Source organism: Siphateles boraxobius, unplaced genomic scaffold, assembly GCF_051911475.1.
Source record: "Siphateles boraxobius isolate OS27281-9 unplaced genomic scaffold, OSU_SipBor_1 32, whole genome shotgun sequence".
NCBI lineage: Eukaryota > Metazoa > Chordata > Actinopteri > Cypriniformes > Leuciscidae > Siphateles > Siphateles boraxobius.
This window is the reverse complement of record NW_027508942.1, coordinates 4,840,001-4,864,374: the sequence shown is the minus strand read 5'-3', so window position 1 is coordinate 4,864,374 and position 24,374 is coordinate 4,840,001. Positions and strand designations below refer to the sequence as shown.

The 24,374-nt window shown below is 39.5% G+C and overlaps 1 protein-coding gene across 4 annotated transcripts in view; it reads left to right on the top strand.

Moving 5' to 3' along the window:
• Nucleotides 1-11,079: 11,079 nt before the first annotated feature.
• kctd15b (potassium channel tetramerization domain containing 15b) overlaps nucleotides 11,080-24,374 on the top strand; it is a 41,992-nt gene continuing 28,697 nt past the window's right edge. Inside the window, exons 1-2 of one of the 4 annotated variants that reach the window (XM_077194699.1) lie at nucleotides 11,080-11,150; nucleotides 23,735-23,910. In XM_077194699.1, the coding sequence (XP_077050814.1) occupies nucleotides 23,747-23,910 (164 nt within the window). In that variant the 5' untranslated portion in view covers nucleotides 11,080-11,150; nucleotides 23,735-23,746. Of the gene's footprint in view, nucleotides 11,151-20,312; nucleotides 21,356-21,641; nucleotides 21,718-23,734; nucleotides 23,911-24,374 lie in introns of those variants that run through there. The other 3 variants (XM_077194697.1, XM_077194698.1, XM_077194700.1) reach the window with 3 other exon arrangements.

Sequence of the window (24,374 nt, the reverse complement as noted above, 5' to 3'; positions counted from 1 at the left end):
CTTTTTTGTCTTTTTCATGTGTCATGTTTCATACATAAATGTATTTGTGTGAACATCATACTGTACGTAACAGCAGCACATCAGGAGCATCATACAGATCAAGTGTTGCAAACCACATCCAAGTAAATCCACATTATTTAATGTGAATAAATGCACACATTTATATTTTGAATATTTATTTATATAATATTATGTACAAAATGTAATATATATCCCTGTGAATATATAATATTTATGAACAAAGATGTGATTTTGATGTCTTAATGAATAATGTTATAATCATTTTGATTGAAATGGGAACATGTTTTAAGTATTTTAAAATTAAGTACAACTGTAGGCCTACATAGGAAAAAATGCCTAATTATTTTACATATTAAAATAACATTTTCTGTGTATTCTGGTGTATAGAAATAATTAAGTACTAGAAATAACAATGCATAATTTTAAAATAATTAAAAATATATAAATAGGGACATTTTCTGTGTTTTGGTGTCTTATTTTAAGACTTACTACTAGAAAAGTTTTATATATATATATATATATTTGTTATAGCCTATATATGCAAATACTTATTGTTTTTGATGTCTTCTTTAAATATTATAATAATGTATGTATTTTAATGGGTATCTCTGACTGTTCTTGTACTTATTAGTGGGTCAAGCATCACTATTACTATATCGCTCAAAGTGTTTCCAACAAACACTAAATATTAAAGGCAGGATTTGATCCAGAAATATTTTTGTTACGCTGGTTGAAAGTCTTTTCACATCCTGAGAGCAATCAATAAGTTAAGTGATCTAAATGTATAGGCTATGTATAAATATCATCTGTGGAAGGTGTAGGAACATAAAATGTTTGTCCAATCATTGAATTCAGTCGTACAGGTGACAACGTTTTCAAAACCATCCCCATTCACACAGATCTTTTTCTACGCGCCCACACACACACACACACACACACACAAATATTCAAAAGCCCATGCCTAATATCGACTATGTAATAACCATTTTCAAATATTCAGGTTTTTGTTCTTTAACGATGACGGTATCATTACCAAAACCCTTTGAAAAACTTTCAAAACCCAGTTTTCAGAGCCACAGAACGCCGTTGTCGTGTAAATGAACGGCTAAAACGCATAAAAAGTGTTTTGAAAACGGTGTCACTCACTGAAGCCAAATGTACTGATTACTCAAACCACTAGATGGCGGTGTGCACTGCTGGAGTAGGTGTGCTCGTATCAGGAAGGGAAACGTGGCAGGAACATGTGGTTCTTACCATAGATCCACATGCTTTCAAACTCTGTAAGATATATTTCATTAGATGGACAACAAAGCGTTTGAAATGGATATTACTGTGTGGACATTGTTTATTCCAAACTATGAGTGAAGACAACGCGTTCTCATCCCAATGAGTCATATACGATGCTTTTGCCTACGCACATGTGTAACAGTGTAGTTTCTGCGTTGTGTTGTTTTTCATTTACGATGGACACCAAATCAAGCTTTCTGATGGATTTTTATTCTGTTGAATAACATAGAACAGCGGTGATCAGCTTCACAAATCACCCTCGTGCACATTCGCAGCCATTCACTCTCTTGGCTGGCGCGAATCTAATTGACCCTTTTACATAAACTACATAAACAGTTATAAATCAACAAATTTTAAACTTATGGTCTGTACCTGTTGAATAACATAGAACAGCGGTGATCAGCTTCACAAATCACCCTCGTGCACATTCTATATTGGAGGTGGACATTAAACTTGATATTACAATACATATAACAGTGGCACGAACACAAATCATATAACATGCTTCTAAACAAACATATAACTCCGTATTAACCCATAAAATGGTTATACATTTATCACAATATGCTTTACTCATGGAGCACTCACTCACCGCAGCCATTCACTCTCTTGGCTGGCGCGAATCTAATTGATCCTACCGGAACCAGTTCATCCTACTACCAGATCTGGGCGGAGAATGCGATTTAAAGGGGCCATACATGAAAATAAATGTAGCAAGTGGAAACACATATTTGACCCGTTACATTCCCCCCTGCTGAATTCCACTTGCTTCTGCACAGAATAGCTCCAAAATAATGACCAAAAAAACCTCAAGAACCATATACATTAGTAAGAGAGAAAAAAAACATAGAAAGTGTTCAAAATTTCATGAAATTGTCAGTTCAATTCAGTGTAGACACTATTCCCCACAGGAATTAAGGTGGAAAGAGGGGTGGCCAATCCCCTAGGCACTCTTAGACAAACATGCCCGTTACATGTTAGCTAAACTATCACAATTCATATATTTGAACACATAAGTTGCTCAGCAGCGAGACTTCACTCCAGTCTCAAATTAATGTATCACAATCTTCTTAAAACATCAATATAAACGTTACAGTAACATTTGCATCAACCAATATAGCAAAATGTATACCAGAAAGAATAGAAGAAAAGAAAAAGATAAGATATTCACTCAAACAACATATTCACGTTTACCCCAGAACTTTTTGCTGGTTCATTATCTCAATGAATCTCGTCACTGGTTTAAACAATCTACCAGCTCTGGATCTCACACGACTTAGTGAACTTCCAGCAGGAAAGTTACGAACACTGATATTCGACAGTGAATTGTTTCCCTCGAAACGACCACCAATAGGCGTTGAAAGACTCAAAGAAACAGGAGCAGATTTATCAACTTGCTCTGCAGCGGATTCAGGTACACTCCTGTCCATACTCTCAACTTCCTCATAACCCTCTGGTCCCAGATGGGTAGTGTTAGAGCTGTCAATCACATTATGGTCTAATTCATTAGCCTGAGTCGCATCCACAGCCTGTGATGGTTCAAAAACATCTGCAGTTTCCTCCACATAGTCCAAGTCTGCATCATCAGAAGGTAGCTGTGATACCCACTCTCGTGTCCTGTAATTGGTAGCATCCACAGACACATCTGCAGCCTCAGAATCAACCCTCTCTGAGCCACTTAGGTGGTTTTCGGACGGCTCACCTTCCAAGTCATCATCAGGAAGTGGAAGAAAGTTAACTGGCATTATAAGGTTACGATGTACAGTCTTCACAACACCAGTACCACTGTGCTGGATTCTGTAGGTATGACTATCTGCGTTAAGTCCAACAACAGTGTACACCGTGTCCTCCCAAAGGTCAGCAAGCTTCCGTTTTCCACGTGCTCCCTTGTTGGCAAGCAAAACTCTATCACCAACATCAATTGGTCCTCCCTTGACTCTCCTATTGTACAAGTCAGCATGTCTCTTAAGCTGTTTCTTGGCAGATGCCTGTGCGACGCACATTGCCTCCTTCATATCTCTCCGAAGAGCCTGGACGTACTTGTCATAGTTTACAACATCAGGATCGTCTAGAACAGTTCCAAACACCAGGTCAATGGGAAGGCGTGGAATCCTCCCAAACATCAACAGGAAAGGAGCATACCCCGTGGTTTCGTGGATGGTGCAATTGAACGCAAAAGTCAAAGATTTGAGTACTTGCGGCCATTTGTGCTTGGTCTTTGCCGGCAGAGCACGTATCATATTGCCCAGCGTCCTGTTCATCCTCTCACAAGCTCCATTCCCCATAGGATGATATGGAGTTGTCCTCGATTTTTGGACTCCAGCGATCTTCAACAGCTCCGCAATCAGGGCACTCTCAAAGTTGGCTCCTCGATCAGAGTGAATTCTGCCTGGGAAGCCATATACACAGAAGTAGTTATGCCAAAGTTGATGCGCCACTGCTTTGGCAGACTGATTTGGACACAAGAAGGCATTAGCCATTTTTGTGAAGTGATCTGTAACAACAAGAACATCCAGGGACCGGTTGGCAGAGTCCTCCGCTGACCAAAAGTCTATGCAGACGAGTTCAAGAGGCTCTGTCGTAATGATGTTCTGCAACGGTGCAAGACCTTCCGGTTCAGGTGTCTTGCTGATCACACATCGACGACAGCACTTTACATACTCCTTCACATCCTTCTCCAGGCCAAGCCAAAAGAATCTTTGCCGAGCAAGATACAGAGTCCGCTGCTGACCTTGATGTCCTGCTTGATCGTGAATGCCTTTCAGAACCATGGTTTTCACTGCGTCAGGCACAACATACAGGTAGGTTTTTCTCTTGGTGACACCATTCTTTGACACCCTGTACAACATACCATTCTTTATCATCAGCTTTCCCCAGTGTTTCATAAGTTTCAAGACAGCTGTTGGTTCATTCATTCGTTCCCTCCTATTTGGTCTCCGTCCTCTCTCGACAAAACAAATCATCCTGCTCAAAACATTATCTTCCTGTTGTCTCTTCATTAGATAGTCATGGGAGAGCACATCAACGTCTGGTGATTCAGATGGCATTATTGCTTGCGGGAGGTGAGGCAGTAACAAGGCATGAGACTTGGAGTTATTACTATGCCTACATGAGTGCAGCACAGCTTCCACTTCCTGCTTTGACATTGTGCCAGGTAAGGAAACTTTAACTGTATTACAGGCAAAGGCCATTCCTCCCTTATCGGAAGAACTGTCAAGGGGGTGATTAGACCAACGAAAGACATCTTGGACACAGCCTGTGTGCACAGCTGCAGTTTCAGCCAGCAATTTATCATAAGGAACTCTTGTCAGACGATGGAGTACACTAGGGTGCACAAAGGGCTCTCGGCTCAGGGCGTCAGCAACTATGTTTTTTGGACCAGGAATGTACTTAATATCAAACTGGTATGGTGCTAGTTTAGCAACCCATCTGTGTTCACAAGCATCCAGTTTTGCTTTGGACAGGATATATGTTAATGGGTTGTTGTCAGTCCAAACAGTAAATTTCTGACCACTGAGCCAGTGATGGAATTTGTCACAAATTGCCCATTTCATGGCATAAAATTCTAACCTTTGTGCAGGATATCTCGACTGAGCATAGGTAAGCGACTTGCTCGCAAAAGCTATAGGCCTGGCCATCGTTCCATTGCTAGGAACCTGTGACAATACAGCTCCAAGCCCATTTCTAGAAGCATCCACTGAGAGGAGGAAGGGCTCACTGAAATTGGGATGAGCCAACAAGACTTGATCAAGCAAAGCCTGCCTTAATTTGTGAAACGCTCGACTGCATTCCTCAGTCCAGTCCGAAGCAGACAACTCTCTCCGACACATTCGACGCTTCCGTTTTCCACGAGGAGCCTTTCTTCCAGTTGTGAGACTGAACAATGGTCTGGCAATGGCCGAACAGTCTTCAATAAACTGCTGGTAAAACACTACCATACCCAGAAAAGACCTTATTTTCTGCTGGCAGGGGACATTGGTACCCTCAATCATGAGATCATCCTCAGTGACAGAAGCAATGGCTGTGACTTTTTCTGGATCGGTAGCAATACCGTCCGCACTGATGATGTGACCTAAAAATTTAACAGAACTCCGCAAGAGGTGACATTTCTTCGGAGCAAGCTTGAGATTGTGAGTCTTCAAACGCTTAAACACCATTTCCAGGCGCTCTAACGCCAGCTCTTCGTTAGGTGCAAACACCAGGACGTCATCCAGATAACATAATAGGCTGTTGAAATTCTGATCCCCGAATATCGTCAACATCATCCGCATGAAAGTGGCCGGACTGTTACACAGGCCCTGCGGTAAACGATTATATTCGTATAACCCAAAAGGTGATGTAAACGCTGTGTATTTCCGGTCATCTTCATGAACTTCCACATTATAGTAGCCAGATGTGAGGTCCATGGTTGAAAAATAAGCATTCCCACCCAACGCAGCAAGAAAATCTGCTTGATGGGGGAGGGGATGAGCGTCTTTGATCGTGCGAGCATTAATCCAACGAAAGTCTGTGCATATTCTCAAATCTCCTGACTTTTTCCAGACTAGAACAAGAGGTGATGCAAACTCGCTACTAGATTTTTGTATGATCTCACGTTCTTCCATCTCATTCAAAGCTTGCCGAAGTTTGTCATATTGATTCGGAGCAAGGCGTCGATACGGCAACCGAAAGGGCTTTTCGTCACTCAGGCGGATACGATGAACAAAGCCGGTTGCCTTTCCACAGTCCAACTTGTGTCTGGAAAAGATAGAATGATACTGAGAGATAAGCTGCACCAGTTTTACTTTGCAGTCTGCAGACACATCACAAGACTCCACATCCAAGTCAGCTAAGCCCAAGTCCTGTAAGACTGCCGTGTCATCAGCAGAACAGAAGACGTTTGGCCCAGATTTGACTGGTAAACTCAGAACATCTGTTACACTCATCTCATCTTGTCTGTCAGTTAAAACATCAGCTGTTCTCTGAACTTTTTGCTCTAAATCAAATGAGGAACCATCAGTAAACTCAGAGCAGTCAAAATCCTGCAAGGCCATGCAAGGAAAAGCATCAGCAAGCGTAGAATTCCTTTTCAAAGTCACTGCTTTGTCTGAAGGGTTTATCACTTTAAGGGGAACCCATCCATCTTCACGTATCAAAGCAACTGTTTTTCCAACCAGCACTGTCCTTGGCCTTGATTTTACTCTACTGGGCTCCAAAATGACAGCACTGCCAGCTGAGATGTCATAAGTGCTTTGCAGTTTGCCCCAAACTAAGTTTTCAGTCATGGGTTCGAGTGACACTGCCTTTTTGATCTTTACCGATCCCACTAAGTCGGGGACAGTACCATTCTTCCACCTCTCCACATTGGCTAGAAGATCAAGAAACTTGTTTTGCTCATTGATATCACACTCACGTTCAGACACACTTATTAGTAACTCTGAAGAACTTCTCAGCTGAAGAATCAAATGTTTCAAGAGGTTACTCCCAAGAATTAGATCATCACCCTGACCTTTGACTACCAAAGTTGGAACAGTGACATGACAGCCGTACACATTCATATCTAGTTCGCACACTCCAAGTGGGTTCGTTCTGGTGCCTCCACATCCAACCAAAACAACATCTGTTGGGGCAAGCGAAGGGTTTGACAACACACCAGTACTCAGCAATTGAGGTACGATCTTGGAACTCATGGTGCAAGCCATTGACCCAGTGTCAAGCATCGCTTTTGCCTCTACTTTTCCACCAATAATCACTGAAGTGTAGAAAAGATCATCATATGGCTGAAGTTTCTGAGTATTTTGCAAGACAACTGTACATTGAGAACTATACTCTTCACATACACTTTTATATACAGATTCCAGGTCGTAATCCAACAACGATGGGGGGTCATCATTTGGCCTTGCACTCACCCCCTCCACATGCAGGCCTAGTCGTTTCCCGAATGTGGAACAGCATCTGTCTCAGGCATCACATTAGCAGTGCAGGCCTTGACTTTAGGACACTCTGCACGTGCATGTCCTGCTTTGTAACAAAGAAAACACAGATGATTTGCTCTGCAGTGAAAATGAGTGGTGTGGCCAACATCTCCACACACCTCACACGGTACGGTAGGCCTCACTCTGTTTCTCTGTGACTTAAACGCATGCCGCTCTGTGCCAGCCTGACGATTTGATTGCCCATGCTCCAAGACACGTTCCAACATTGCCAAGATTCGTTCCATGGCTTCAACAGGTTCTTTAGGCTGAGCTTGACATATAACGGAGTCAGGTTTAACAGTTTTGTTAACCTTTGATTCATGAGGCTGGACAGCAACTTCCTGTTTCAAAAGAGTAATGGCAGGGGGCGCTCTAGAAACAGAGCCACATCGTCTCTCCCTACCATACTCCTCCAAACGTGCGTGTACATCAGCCGCAGTCCATTGCTCCACAGGTCTGCATTTAAATATAATGGAAAGCTCAGGGTCAGGACAATGTCTGATAAACATTACAGTGAGCTCATGGGATAGATTGTCAATCTTCTTGTCCCGTCTCTTTAGACAGTCCTCAGCCATATCCATGGCCCTATTCAGCCTCAGCCAATAATCAAAGGGATCCTCACCAGCGTGTGGAAGTGTACCATAAAAATCAGCTAATGGCATGCTAGAAAAAGCTGTGTCACTGAAATGTTGTTTCAACAAATCAAAAATAGGACTCGGGCCTTTGCACAAATCAATGGAAGGGTTACTACGCAAGCCCACCCTCACAACTTCACGAGCCCGCCCCAAAAGCCTACTAATGACTTCATCAGCTTGTTCTTCGATTGGCATCCCTATTTTGCGCAAATATGACAGCACTATGGCTTCCCACTCATGTATAGTGTATGGCTCAGCCCGATCACCCCTGAAACAAACAGGTTCCTTGATTTCAGATTTTAGAACTCTGCTCAAAACAGATGAGTCTGCACTACTTGAACTGCACACTTTAGACCCTAAACAGGAAGCGATGCTCTCCCCAATAGAGCGTCCCATTCGTTCTACCATCCCCACTATTAATTCCATCGACTCATCCCCTCTCAAACTGGGTTGTTTCAGTCCACTTTCACTTAACTTGGGAGGTTGAAGACTTGAAGTGTCATTTATATCTTGTACAGCCTCTAAGGCAGACATTGGAGTAGACGTGACAGGAGTATAATCAAGTCTGCCTCTCCCAACTGACGGCATAGGAGAAAACATGAATAGACCTCTACCTCTTCCAAAACTGTTGTCTGAATCCATATCCTATATTGAGAGTAGCAATGAAGAACAAAAAAAATATATATATATAATATATAATATATAATATATATATATATATATATAAATAACTCACAAAAAAAAAAAAAAAATGTTTCTTGTTTCAAAACTTCAGAAAAGCACTTTCAGAAGAAAAAAAATCAGAGTTCAGAGTTCAAAGTCCAGTCAAAATGAATTTTGCTAATTTTTAGTCTCCCCAATAATATTTTTCAGTAAACCTCAGTCATCATTTTTTTTTTTTTTTTTTTAGTTCATACAAAAAAAAATATCCTCAGTTCAATCTTCAACGGTTATTATTGTAAAATAAGTCAATGTTGCTTTCAAATGGATACCACAATACCAGAACTTTGTTGCTTTCAGCAGTGAAACGTGTTCCTCTGCTCCTCCTTGTGGACAAAATCGGTATTGCACCAAACAGCTTCGACGCGATAACTCTCGTCACCCACGGCACGAACTTCTCCGGAAATCTCCGATCAGTCGTTCACCACGCTGCTTCCAGAGTCACGATCACGGCACCATTGTAACAGTGTAGTTTCTGCGTTGTGTTGTTTTTCATTTACGATGGACACCAAATCAAGCTTTCTGATGGATTTTTATTCTGTTGAATAACATAGAACAGCGGTGATCAGCTTCACAAATCACCCTCGTGCACATTCGCAGCCATTCACTCTCTTGGCTGGCGCGAATCTAATTGACCCTTTTACATAAACTACATAAACAGTTATAAATCAACAAATTTTAAACTTATGGTCTGTACCTGTTGAATAACATAGAACAGCGGTGATCAGCTTCACAAATCACCCTCGTGCACATTCTATATTGGAGGTGGACATTAAACTTGATATTACAATACATATAACAGTGGCACGAACACAAATCATATAACATGCTTCTAAACAAACATATAACTCCGTATTAACCCATAAAATGGTTATACATTTATCACAATATGCTTTACTCATGGAGCACTCACTCACCGCAGCCATTCACTCTCTTGGCTGGCGCGAATCTAATTGATCCTACCGGAACCAGTTCATCCTACTACCAGATCTGGGCGGAGAATGCGATTTAAAGGGGCCATACATGAAAATAAATGTAGCAAGTGGAAACACATATTTGACCCGTTACACATGGCACCCTTTAGCATAAATATAACACGCACAGAGTATGGGTAGGTTTAGGTCTGGGGTAGGGTTAGGGTTAGACCACTAGGAGGCGCCTTCTGTCCCATTTATATCTGCCTCTCATATTTACGCTAAAGGGTGCCATTTGCGTAGGATACATAGATATGATGTCTATGGTAGGATATGTACGCTTGGGCAAAAGCGTTGTATATGACGCATTGGGATGAGGACGGGCTGGTGAAGAACATGTTACAAACTTGCTCTGGCTTATAAAGCCACCACAGTCACCAAACATACAACCAAAACATCAGCCAGCTTTTAGCCTACACTTCCTCCTGAACCAGAACAATGAGCTTATATTGCGTTCACCATCAATTCTGTAATTTGGATAAGATTGAAACCAGTGACATTATAGCCTACTTGGAGCAGTTTGTGACTCTAATTTATGCGTTTCGATGACAATGTTATAAACGGCGAAATGAATCTGCAGCATTCAGGTGATACAGGTCAGTACTCTTTAAGTTGTTTTTGTTCATTATTATTTTAATGTTATGTGTTTTGAGACATGAGGTAGTTAACGCCATCTATTGTGAATCTTTTGTTTGCTCCCTGCTGTACGTGTTTATGTGTTTTGGAGGCGTGTCTTTGGAGATGCTCATAAGCTAGCTCTTTTGGAGCTAGCTGCTATAGCTAGCCTCCATGAAAATTGCCGACCCCACCTTTAACTCTCATTATTATGACATAATTGAATGGGAAATAATGTGATTGTGGCAGTAATGAGCCACCACACCTTTACCTTCACCACACCGACACATCTTAATCTCACTATATCCAGGGCTGCCAACTCTCACGCATTGAGCGTGAGACACACGCAATTGACCCAATTCTCACGCTCTCACGCCACACCCCCGATTTCTCACGCTTAAGTGTCAACCCGGTAGGTAAAATGCCTGAAAGATGAGTTTATCTATATATCTACCTGTTGAGCCACTCGCGATCGACTAGTTATACCGCAAATTAGTTAAATATCCCGTAATCTAGAGTAAAGATATTGTGCTCCAAACCGCGCGCACGGCAGAGGTAAGCGAGCGAGAGACCTTGCGTGTGCAGACCCCCCCCCCCCCCCCGTTGGAGTAGTCTCACGCCAAGCTAAACTCAAAAGTTGCCAGCCCTGCTATATCATAAATTTTGCTTTTAAAATCAGGATAAACTCAAGTCCCAAAATCCCATCCATATGTGTTTTGTTCTCTCTCTCTCTCTCTCTCTCTCTCTCTCTCTCTCTCTCTCTCTCTCTCTCATTGTCATTGAGGATTATGTGTCACGTGACACGAATGCCGTTTCATGTTGTTTAAAGGTCAATCGTCTCTCACTGTGGAGACAGTAAATCATGTTGGATGAGGTTTTACTGAACGCCATAACACACTGACTGATTTCACAGCATCTGCTTCAAATGATCTCATCTTGAATCTGTAAGTAGCTAAATCACATATCAGATCCTGAGGACAGACACACGTCTCGCATATGAACGAGTCTTCGATGTAAACACATGTACTAATTGGATTATTTACTCTCCGTCTTCAAACCATTCACGTTTTTGGAACGTTCTCTATTGGTTCTTTTGTAAACCTAAAAAGAACGTTGCCAGAACATTCCCTAGAGGTTATTAGAACGTTCTCTGCAGGTTATTATTGGGGTTTTGTTTATATAACCTAAAGAGAACTTTAGCACAGCTGTGTGATTAAAAACAAGAAAAAAATAGTTTATAGTTGACAATAGTTGCAAAACTGCTAAGTGTGATTTAGACACTTTGCAGCTGAAATAACACATAGGCCTCTAGAGATGAATTATTAAAATTCTCTTTATGCTCCACATCCTGCTTTACAGTTTTTTACAGTCGCTAGAACACATTTCTCAATACTTAGGTCACTTTTTCTTCACTCTTCACACAGTGAGCACAACAGAAGTATATGTGGGATAAACTATGGATCATTTATCATCGCTTTGGCACAAAATGCATTCAATGACTACATCTTTCAAATTACATTAATTCTTTTCTCACTTCGACACAACAACCGCCAAAACTCTGTGTACTTACAGGCCAATTTGCACATGCTTACATACTGTTTTCAAAACTGTTAAACTTATGTTCAAAACAATATCATAATACAAAACGGAATATGACAGCAATTTGCTACATTTCTACGGTAATATTGTAATGAAATCTATTTCGAATCTAAAAATGAAATGCTATAAAAACAATTGGACAATTGGACCAACCACAGCTGATTCCTATTGTATCTGTATCGGTGATTGGTGTGTACAAATTCTTGTATTTTGTAATTAGTCTGTGCAAAAAACAACAAAAAAAAGACATAAAATATATTGAAGCACTGCATCATGTCTGATTCATTCCAGTAAAATATATTGCAGTGAATTGTAAACAGTAGCGAGGTGTGCTTGTTTTACAGAAGAAAACATTGTATAATGCTCCTGTTGTTAGTGTTTTTTAGGTCATTGTTTTGTGGGTGACAAAGTGTGTTTGTTGCTGTCAACCTTTGCTAGTGTGATGGAAGAATATGTTGATTTGAGACATGTATGAAGTGATTTGGTAGTTTTAGTGCATTTTGAATGTGAAATGAACTGCTGTGCCGAGCTGAAAGCTGGTTTGGAGAACTTGAGAAATGTGTCCTAGCGACTGTAAAAAACTGTAATTCCTCGATGAATATCCTGCACCATAGACTTCCATTATTAAGTGCATAAGCCTACTGTAAACATGATTTTTGTTTATTTTACAAACTAAGCGATGGAAAATAATCAGAAATGTTTTTGAGCAGCATATTAGAATGATTTCTGGAGGATCATGTGACACTGAAGACTGGAGTAATGATGAAAATTCATCTTTGATCACAGGAATAAATTACAGTTTATAATATGTTACAATAGAAAAGTTATTTTAAATTGTAAGAATATTTTACTGTTTTTTTTTAAATCAAATATAAGCTATATATTATGCAGCCTTGGTGAGCAGAAGAGACTTTCAAAGCATTTTAAATTCTTGCCAATCCCAAACTTTTGTATAGTGTGCATCTTTGCACAAACAATATTTTTCATATATGAATGTCTTTGCTTTAATGGTGCTGTGAGATGCAGTAACGTATCAATTATTTATTATCTTCATGTTGAGAGTTTTTCTCATGTAGTGCACACGTGACTGAAGTGTGAAGGTGTAATGATGAACAGTGACCACATGGTGGCAGCACTGTCGTGTGAATCTGAGGTCATTCATTACATTACAGTGGAAGCTGACACTGGTCTTGATCTAAGAGTTTATAAGAACTGGACTCAAAACCTGAACAAGAAAAATATATTTAACATGGAGAAGAGGCACTTGATGATTAAATTAAGTTATTAATCTGATGTCACAAGATCCATCATGTGAAATCACACTGTAAAGAAATGTCCTCCTACTTAAAAACTAACATTCAATTGCTGCCTTAAAGTCACCATGAAATCAAAATGGACTATTATCATTTTTTTATGGAATATTGCAGTGTCTATTATAAATGATTTATCGGTGCACATCATTATTAGTTTAAATTAATGTACCTTGTAATCTTGAATCAGAATAACTGCAGCAACATCTTTTCTGATGACGAGGGCGGGGCAACCTGTCACTCACATGAGATCAACCAATAGCAAACCACAACCATCCAAACAATTTCCCACGGACAAAATCATGTGCTAAATCAAATGTTGTGCGTATGCCATGTCATAATTACTATAATTTAGAGAAAAAAAAAACATGTGACTTCTTACTCTGAGTTGTACAAGTTGTAATTATAAGCTGTACGAAGATGTGACCGCTTTTTACAATTTTAAATATCGAGAGGCCGATTCACTCGGATATATGTCACAATCTATGGCAGAATAGACTATAATAACTTCCGTTTCATGTCAATTAAATAATATAATTAAATCAAATACAGAAGAGAGTTAAATTTGAATGCATTGTTTTTGCATACTTAAAGGTTCATAATTCACAGATGATAATAAAGAACCCTTCTGTCGTCTAAATTGGTATTTGTTAGTGAGTTTTGAGGGTCTCTCTCTCTCTCTCTCTCTCTCTCTCTCTCTCTCTCTCTCTCTCTCTCTCTCTCTCTCTCTCTCTCTCAGCCAATCAGAGAGCAGTTATCAAAGACACGCCCACAGACAGAGAGAGACCCAGAGATATGAAGTTTGTCTGACCTCCTTTTTTTTTATCAGTTATTGATCTGATATTCCACTGACAGATCAGGATAATTGTAAAGTTAATGTGGTTTATTCCCGTCTGGAATGAAAAGAGTCCTGAGTTATGAAAGAGCCGTCGAGGATCAATAACATAAAAGCAGAAATACTGAAACCCATTTCCTCCACCAGGTTAACCTTTTGTTCTGAATATTAATACAGTTTGTGCAGTTCATGTGCTGAATTATTTGCCTTATGAAAACCCATTTCTACCACATAAGAACAAATGCTGTGGAAAATCATAATGATGATATTCAAAGTCAAAATATATAAATTTCTGTCATAAATATCACTTATAATCTTATAAATATAGTATGTCATAATGTTGACTTTCTGTCATAATTGTTGAGGTTTGTCTCATAATATCGACTTGTCATAATAGTCATTTTATCTCATAAATATAACTTTGTCATTATTACAATGTGTCCATTTTTGAAAATTCAACTTTGACTTTTCATCTCGTAAATAGGACTTAGTATGTCATAATTATCACTTTTATGTTTTTCATGTCAAAGCATGTTTTTTTTCATATGTGGTGGAAATGGGCTTCCTGTAAGATCGTAGAAATACCACAGAAACAAGGAATTACTTTATATATATTTTCAAATAATCTTTTTCCCCTCCGTATAATAGAGGAATTGTATTTCAAATCCTCAGCAGCTGCCGGGTGTGTGTGTGTGTGTGTGTGTGTGTGTGTGTGTGTGTGTGTGTGTGTGTGTGTGTGTGTGTGTGTGTACGTGTGTGTGCGTGCGTGCGTGTGTGTATGTGTGTGTGTGTGTGAGTGCATGCGTGAGTGCTGGAGTGTGTGTGTGCGTGCGTGCGTGCGTGCGTGTGTGTGTGTGTGTGTGTGTGTGTGTGTGTGTGTGTGTGTGTGAGTGCATGCGTGAGTGCTCTAGTGTGTGTGTGTGTGTGTGTGCGTGTGTGTGTGTGTGTGTGCGCGCGCGCGTTTGTGTGTGTGTTCATGAATTTGTATGCACTGTAATCATTGGTCCTCCTACTGAAATATATAAACACGTCTTTTGGGAAGACATTAGAGAGAAAAAATGTGTATATATAAACTCCCACAAAATTGCATGATGCTTATTTTAAAAGCGACTTCCTGGTATAAAAGTGTTGTAATGACTAAGTCACATGTATTTCCTCCACACCCTGAGTCCTGAAGCGCTTGTTGGCTAATTAAAAAGTGTGTGTAATAACGGGCCGCATCTGTCCCCGCATTAATAAGACCTGGAAATACCTGCTCAATAAACTCAAACACGGCATAATTTCTCTGATAGTGTGACATACAAATATAGAGGACGTCCATGAAAGCCATTTCACAGTGACACACAGCAGAACATGAAGGGCATTGACTGGGCTCAGATAACCGTAAAATAATAACAAGAGACGCAGAAATGCAGAGCTGGAAATATCCCAGTGTGTTTGTGCTCATCGCTTCCGGCGTGACTATTAACAACACCTGCTTTACTGCCCGAAGGACTGATTCTTATTCTTATAGGGTCATGCATTAATGCATACACACTCATTTACATACAGCCCCTCCCACCACCACCATGTGCATTCCCATATCTGAGTGATTATTCCTTGTGCTGGCGATAATAATGCAGCATTATTCAAAATATCAAAAAACAGTTGATTGTGGCATGCTGAAAATATGGCATCCATCACTGTGACATTTAAAGAAAGGCAAAAGCAAAGATTGGATGTGTTTCCTCATCAATGTGGAGATGCTGCGTTAATTTTTGAAAAGCCATTGTTGGCTTTTATTGCTTTTATAGGCAGTGCATTCGCCCGGAGCGATGGATTCATCACAGGCAGATGCGCAAGAAGACTTTCTGATGCTCTCATGACAGAAGCATTCACCGAGGAACAACTCAGTTTAATACACAACGGCAATGTGAAATTCAGAATTTACCTTATTTGCTTCATAATTCATAAGTGTGCATTTGAATTGAATTGGCCACAACACATTGTGAGCTGAACTGAAATTTGAATTGGAATGACATTAAAAACCCAAAAATTTAAATTCATGCTGCATAAATTCAATCTGTTCATCATATAAAGTGATCGAGTCTCTTCAGAAAATCTGGACTAAAACGCTCAATTCATATGGATTAGTTTTACAATCTCTTTATGATCTTTTTGAAGCGTCAAACTGGTAGTTGCGTAGCTGTCAATGGAGGGACAGAAAGCTCTCAGATTTCATTAAAAGATCTTCATTTGTGTTTCGAAGATGAATGAAAGTTACGGGTTTGGAACGACGAGTTATGAATGACAGAATTCATCATTTTTGGGTGAACTGCATTTCATAGAAGTTTCACAGTCACACAACAGAGGAATTACATGTGCACGAGTTTTGCAGCAAATTGCATAAAACAGTTTCTATATATTTTTAACATCTGATTGAGAAATTTTCTATTTCAATAGTGTCAAAAAAAATAACAAGAAAAAAAATGTCCATCACGTTGTTTTCAGATAACTTTCTAAAAATGTATTTCAGAAATAAAAGCTTACAAACATTGTAAGTCACTCTGGATAACATCAGCTGCCAAATGCATAGAATCAAGCAAATCAATACATTTCTAATCTTCACAGCTTAAAATCCAGAAATGAATGGCAAATTTAACAACATCAACACTTGAAACTTTAATATTTGGCACAAGTAAATAAAGAGCCCAATAAAGGGGTTAAAGCTTTTATAATGTTAAAACGGTGAAATACAGACATTTTAAGGGAGCAGAAATTGAAGACTTGCACATATAAAACAAGGAGTATGCTGAAATAAGTGTCACTGCTTATGGATGTTCATGTCATTACTACTGTTACACAGACAGATCATTTCTTCTTCTAGAGATGATCTCCGGCTGAGAGTCTGTTAAACATCGGATCAAACCTCAGCGGGACATTACAGGACAAACTTCTCATGAGACGCGGAGTCCGACTTCAGTTTACTGACAAAAACATGTTATTTCCAGGATAAATGCCTGATATGAATTATGCTAGATAATGTATACAGGTGAAACTCGAAAAATTAGAATATCTTAAAACAGTTTGTGTATTTCAGTAATTCAGATTAATAGGTGAAAATAATATATTTAGTATATATAACTATATACATATGCATGATTATACTTTTCAGAGGGCCGACATTTCTATATTTAAAATCCTTTTTTTTATTGATTGCATGTAATATTCTAATTTTCTGAGATTTTGAATTTGGGGTTTTCATAAACTGTAAGCCATAATCATCAAAATAATAACTTTTGCACGATATTCAAATTTTTCGAGTTTCACCTGTATCTGTACATTTGTATTAATAACACAGTTTGTGGCCGAATCCAAACCCTGCCATATTTAAAACATTAAAATGTGTCTTCATTTACTCTTCATTGAAGGGTACAGATTAGATTTCAACTTTTTTTTGTTATATGAAGTTTACATAAAGTGTGTCAGAAACTTTTCCCATACCAGTTTCTTCATATGTTTTTGCTCATTTTTAAATGCCTTGCGCAAAGATGTTTTACTACCGTCCCAGGCCAAAAAAACTTTCAGTCTTGTAAACAAAGATTAAAATAAACATTATTTATTTACATTATTAATTATTAATGCATTTTGTCTTATTATTATTATTTCAATATTTATCAGATTAAAATGAGTCAGTTTTATTTGCCCATTAAACACTCTTCATCATCATGAGCACTATAAAAAAAAAATCCTGCATTATATTGTATTATTAATACAGGAAACTAAAAAAAATATTGTTGCGATTAGCTGTCACAACTTAAAAATGTGTGTTAGAATAACTTTGCTTGATTTAACTTGCTGAGAACTCAAATATCCAAGTTGTCACTTAATACAACACATTTTAAGTTGACTAAACGTAACATTTTAAGGCAGCATGAACATTTACTTAAAACAATTGTGTTACATTGTACAGAATGCAATTTGACTTATTAATACTTATTATTATTTCAATATTTATCAGGTTAAAATGAGTCACTGTTTTATTTGACCATTAAACACTCTTCATCATCATCATCATCAGTTGAAAGGATGTTTTCTGGATATGTCTGTCAGTTGTCAAGCGAATCTCCGTGTGTATCATCAGGGAATCTGACCCACTTCTGCTTCTCACAGACAGTAAAACACATAAATTAAAGGAATTAACTGATGGCAACAAAAACACCCCGGGCGACTTTTGTAAGCTGTTTAAATCTTTAAACTTCCAGCACTTCTGCACACTGCTTTAACTGAGCGAACTGCAGGCATGTTGTGTTAATGAAGGAGAAATCCTCTGTTCACAAGTCCTGAGGAAAACACGTTCTGGCCCCAGGATGAGTTTCCTTTCTGGAGTGTGTGTCTGATACCTGCAGGATTGCTCAGGTTGCCTTATTTTCTAATCAATTAAGCATGTTGTTTTGAAATACAATCTTGTTTTATGCATTTCAGATGTTAAGAGAGGATTATCCATTCAGGTCAATGAAACTATTGCCATGAGCACTATAAAAAAAAAGTCCTGCTAAAGCATTATAGTATTGTATTATTAATACAGGCAACATGACATCATGACTTTGCGTAAACATACACGCCACTTTCAAGTCAAGTGGCGTGTTATCTATACGCATTTTTAGCTATCCGCGTGTATGTCCACGCCGAAACGAACCGTCATCTTCCGCGTGTATGTCTACGCCATTAAATGTCCGAGTGATTCCGCGTGTATGTGTACGCCGTTAAATGTCCGAGCGAAACGAAGCAAAATGTATATCTACATCTGGGGAGCGATATTTTTTTTCCTATGATGGTAGGGGAAGACTCATAAATGGTATTAACCCCAGTGACGGATAGGTTTAGGGACGGGGTTGGGGTAGGTCATATATTTATATATATACAGTGATGTAACGTTAAGTCAACGGCGTTGATAAACACGCTGAAAAGTGATTATGCGTGTTGATAGCACGCCAAAAATGGAAATACGAATTGGCGTGTCATTCATACGCCATTTCATGAGATCAGTCTGATACAGGAAACAAAAAAAATTATTGTTGCAATTAGCTGTCACAACTTTAAAAAGTGTTTTGGAATAACTATGCTTGATTTAACTTGAGAACTCAAATATCCAAGTTGTCACTTAATAGAACACATTATAAGTTGACTAAACGTAACATTTTAAGGCAGCATGAGCATTTACTAAGTAGAAACAACAATTTTGTTACATTGTACAGAATGCAATTTGACATTCATCTTCAGAACAAAGTTATTATATTTTGACCTGCAACATTACAAAATAAAAGGAACATCAAATTAAGATGTGTAATCAAGACAAAATGTAAGCACAAAAATAAGGAAGAAGGATGTTTGAGAGGTATTGTTTGCTTTAATATTTCTGATAAATATTTGCAGGTTCCATTGTGACAACTTACCCCATGTAGTGTTGCTGTTGGGGCATGTTGTCAAACCGTTCAGTAATATTATGTAAATGTTCAATAGTATTTTTGTACTTGAGACGTTAATTATTTTTGTGTTTAAAATGAAAATTAGCTATAATTATTCTATATTACTTTGTTATTCTATACAGTCTGCTTATTGGAAATCAGGATGAACCATCTTTCTGTTTTTCTTTCCTCCATTATTTTACTGTTATAGTTATATATTAATATAATTATATTTTATTATTAATACAGGAAACACCAGTGCTAGTTGTTTTATTTAATATTTCTGATATATATTTGCAGGTTCCACTGTGACAACCTACCCCATGTTGTGTGACCACATGTGTCGTTATTGGGGCACGTTGTCACAAAAGCTCAATATGAATTCAGTCGTGTTTTTGATCAAATTTTATACTCGAGACCTGTTGAAACTAGCTATAATAATTCTATATTATTTTGATTTATTCTATATATTCTAATTATTGTAAATCGTGATGTTCTGTTTGTCTTTCCTCCATTCTTTTACTGTAATAAAATGAATCAATGTAGACTAATCTTTTCTATGATATACTCTGAAATTGTCTTCCTGTCATTCGTCCAAACTGACACTGGTGGGCGCCAAACATCATGAAAAGCCTCAGTCCTGCATGTGAGGACTACAGTAATTATAGGTCTCAGCGCAACATCAATAATTCACACTTATTTACACGCAAATAAACAAACATTCAGATAAATAAATAATCAAGTACCTGCGCGGGGAAAGCGGGGCCGCGGCGCGCCGCTGATGCCCAACACAACTGTCTTTATTTGTTTGCCTGCTGTTAAATAAATGAGAATCTAGCGCGAGAAGTGTAAGATTGTGCTTGTGTGGGTTTAGACTGACGTTGTGCGCGTCTGCCCTGAGAGATCCTGGAACAGACATCTCCATCTAGCCGTGCGCAATAATTGAAATGGCGCATTTGGCTGCGGGCACACTGCGAGGGCGCGCGGTGAATGATGTCCAGACGTCATTTGCTTTTAATGGCCTCCAGGAAATTTGCCATTACAATTCTCGCAGACATTAGAGCAAATAGAGTGTAGTGCGGGGAAACGCGCCGCATGCATGAGCACCGCGTCCAGGTCCAGATAGTATTTGCTTTGTTAAAAAGAATAGCTACGCGTCTTTTATCGCCACTTTATCAACAAGTTCCAGTGCGCCTCCTGCTTTAGCTAGAGAGACTTTTACTCGTTCAGGGAAGGAAAATGCGTTGCCTTTGCGAAAGAGCCTGGGGGAATATTACATCAGACGAAATGACAATGATTAAAATCAGCCTTTCTGCCTCTCCAAAGTCTCAGGAACGGCGCGGTGACACTTGCCTGATGCGTAAACCTTTATACGCTGAACTTTAAACCCTCGGCAGCTATTTTTACTTTGGGAAAGAGCAAAATAATCGAGGGGGAATATCAGGTTTGCATCTGTTCCAATGAGTCTGCTGGGGTTTGAGTTAATTGTCCTCTAATCCTGTGGCCCCAGAGGCGTTTGCGCAGCCTGGAGCCAGAATTCTTCTTTCGGCTCTGCTCTGATTTAGAGACGGATTATTGGCTTTCTTCTGCCCATAAGCAAAGCAGCAGATTCAGCGTGGCCAAAAAAGACAGTGGCGAGGCTGATATACGCAAATATTAAGAAATAAGAAGATCAAGAGGGGGAAGGAGAGCTCTGGTCTCCTGGAGAAGGTAAGACAGTCCTGTGCGCGTTTGCGCTCGAGCTCTGAACGCGTCCAGACCACTGAAGCGCTGCTCGGTATAGTCACACACGGCCATCTATGGCGTGTTTTAACGCAGTTTGACGAGGTTTTCAATCCGGACAGGAAGATAATAGCTTGATCGGATAGAAACTTGCAAGCGAGCAACGCAATCCTTCATCTGGGAGCAGATTGAACCGGACTCGGATCGCGATTCGGACACCTAGGATGTTTGAAACGGTACCATTTCCAATTAAACCTTATCTCAATGTAGAGTAGATGGTTAATGTGATGGTGCTTTTGTGTTTTACCGAGAATGACTGCAACGCCGCGTAACCGCGACGCGTCCTCAAAACGCATTTACGCATCATGTCTTGTGAGATATTTCAAGCTTGTCTGATTCTCTAACCTTATTAAACACCCCTAGGCAGCGAGAATATGTGTTGTTAGGAGGATATGGCTCATACCTGAAGCTTTATCGCTGTGAGAGAGACGCCATGTTGTGAAATGATCCGAATTTAAGTTTTAACCCGTAGGGCACCGAAGTGAAACTGGAGAAAGCATTCAGGAAAAGCGTTGCGTTCGTTGATTTCATTGTATGTGTAAGTTTCATTAAACGTTTTCCATGAACGTCTGCGGTTTGTTCCAACAGGCGTTTTAAAGATTCCGCCATTACGCGTTGAAAATAAGCGTGTTTATTTTGACAGGAAAACCGAGGAAACGTCCCAAAGTTTGACTTAAACTAGATAGTCCAAGCTAGTCGATCAGCAACCCATACCAGTTCAATGTGGTCAAGATGGTTTTGGTACAACGACCTAAAAAGTTTACAATCTAATTTCTCCTCAAACACGTGATTCCTATTTTAGTATTTTTGGGAACCAATTCAGGTTTTATAGCCATAAACTAATATCCCTGAACATTGCAGGAAGGTCAACAATATTAACGCGTATACAGAATGGTTGTTAATATGTTGTATTTGTATAGTTGTAAACCATCTGATCTGTCATGGAGTGTTTTGGGCTCATGAACATGAGTTTGTGTGACATGAATGAACATGAATACTTCTGTACCATTTAGCTTGACCATCTTTTCCTGTGACTTTAGCCTATTCTTTTACTCTTCTACCTGGTCCCTCCTATTAACACACACACACACACAGAGAGAGAGAGAGAGAGAGAGAGAGAGAGAGAGAGAGAGAGAGAGAGGGGGGGGAGGGGGGGGGGGTCCATTGTATTCCCTCGGCATTAATATCTGGGCTTTTGGTTACAACGCCCGTAGCTATATGGAGATGAGGGATAGCTTCATATGCCAAAACGTCTTAAGTGTTTTTTTAACGGAATCTGTAATGTATCATCGTGCTTATGTATTAAATGAGCATTAGTGCTCAGGGCTTGATGGCAACACCCTGGAAAAGTCTGCGTCTGCCTTCAGCGCATCGCCTCCAGCACTAGAGCTGAACAACTGCCTTCTGTTTACCATGTATGGGTGAAATAACTGCGTGGTGGCACACAAATGAGCCAATGCATGGAAGAACTTGTCGTTAAAATCCTTTTGAACTCCAGGTTCACAATGAAACAGTCTTTCTTTATGACAACTGGAATATGTTAAGTCGTATTTCCATGTGGATCATTGTGAGGTGAAAGTTTTGACTTGTACAAACAAGCCTTTACGTTTGAACAGGGTTGAAGTTAAATAAAAGACTTGCTTTTTCATGCAGAAGTAAAAAATAGTGAGCTGATGTTTGGGTGTGAATGCTCTTTGATTCGAATTTGGAGATTTGTGCATAACCTGAGTGTCAGTCTCATGTAATCTGTGGATTTATCCAGAGCATTTACACTAGTAAGTGTGAAATGCATGTTAAAACGTCACACCAGTGCATTCATTTAGCAGGTGCTTTTATGCAAACTGACTTTTGCACAAAAAAATAAGGAACACTGTAATAAAAGGACGCTACAATCCAAAGTTTCAAAATTGCTCCGAAAAGAGCTAGAACAGATATGAGACTGGAGTAGAGGAGTCATTTAAGATTGTGCATGAACAGTTACAAATTGTGCATTAAATTGTCCGGTTGTGCACAGAGAAAACACAGTAAAAAGTGCCTTAACAGAGTGTTTCGAGGCAGCGAGGGGAGATCATGAACATCATGGAGATCGTACCAGTGGAAGTTGAGTGATTCTCAAACTCAGCGATTCCTGGTATTCCACGTGAACGCGCACAATGCCCTCGTTTCCCAAATGTTCAGATTGGTTGCTGAGGTGTCGGAGGATATCACGTCTAGAACATAACACGACCTTTAATTAGAAACTTTCCGTTTTTTCCCTCCTCTCTCCCATCCCCGGAGGCGAACACCTCGCGTATCTCTCTCGCTCTCCCTCTCTCTCTGCAGTGTTAATAAACATGCTTGTATCCTGCCCTCGGGCTGCACCAGTGAAAGGATGCAAACATACTTCATTAGAGCCGTGGCAATAATTTGTAAGCTAAATATGCGACGGGCCAGATGAGAAAATGATCTGATAAGTCTGGCACAGGCGCTCAAGGTGGGAGAGACACTAACACACCGTGAAGACGCAGCATCAGCATCCTCATTTCTCCATGGCTTTCCCGTTTGTCTGCTTCCAGGAAGGGAGAAGCATGTCACGCCTGTCTCTGACCCGGTCTCCGGTCTCTCCACTGGCGTCTCAGGGGATTCCTCTGCCGGCTCAGCTCACCAAAGCCAACGCACCCGTGCACATCGACGTGGGTGGACACATGTACACCAGCAGCCTGGCGACCCTCACCAAATACCCAGACTCACGGTAAGACCCCCGGCCTCTCCGTCCTGTTACGTAAACCTGTGCACTCAGCAGTGCAAGCGCTGTGTTTGCGTTTTAATGGCTTTTTTAGGGCATGCATATGTTGCTTTTACACTATTTTTACATTATAGAAACCGTTATCAACTGTTTTGATCATATTTCTTGCAACAGCTCATCTTCAGTTTGGTTCTGTATAGAACTGGGTTCCTATATAAGGAGAAATGTCTTAAATGATTGCATAATAGTTTCATGTTTAAGGGGTTATTTTAATGATATAGTATCTTAATTCATTAAATTTAGTTACAATTAAAAATTAATTAAAACTAAATCCATTAAATGATAAAAGGTTCTATATATCATGGGATCATTTTTAATATGAGTGTTCATTTAAACTTTTTTTTAAAATTTAAAACCTGAACATTTTTGGGATCCTGATCAGGTGTTTGTGTCAGACGTTCATCTGCATT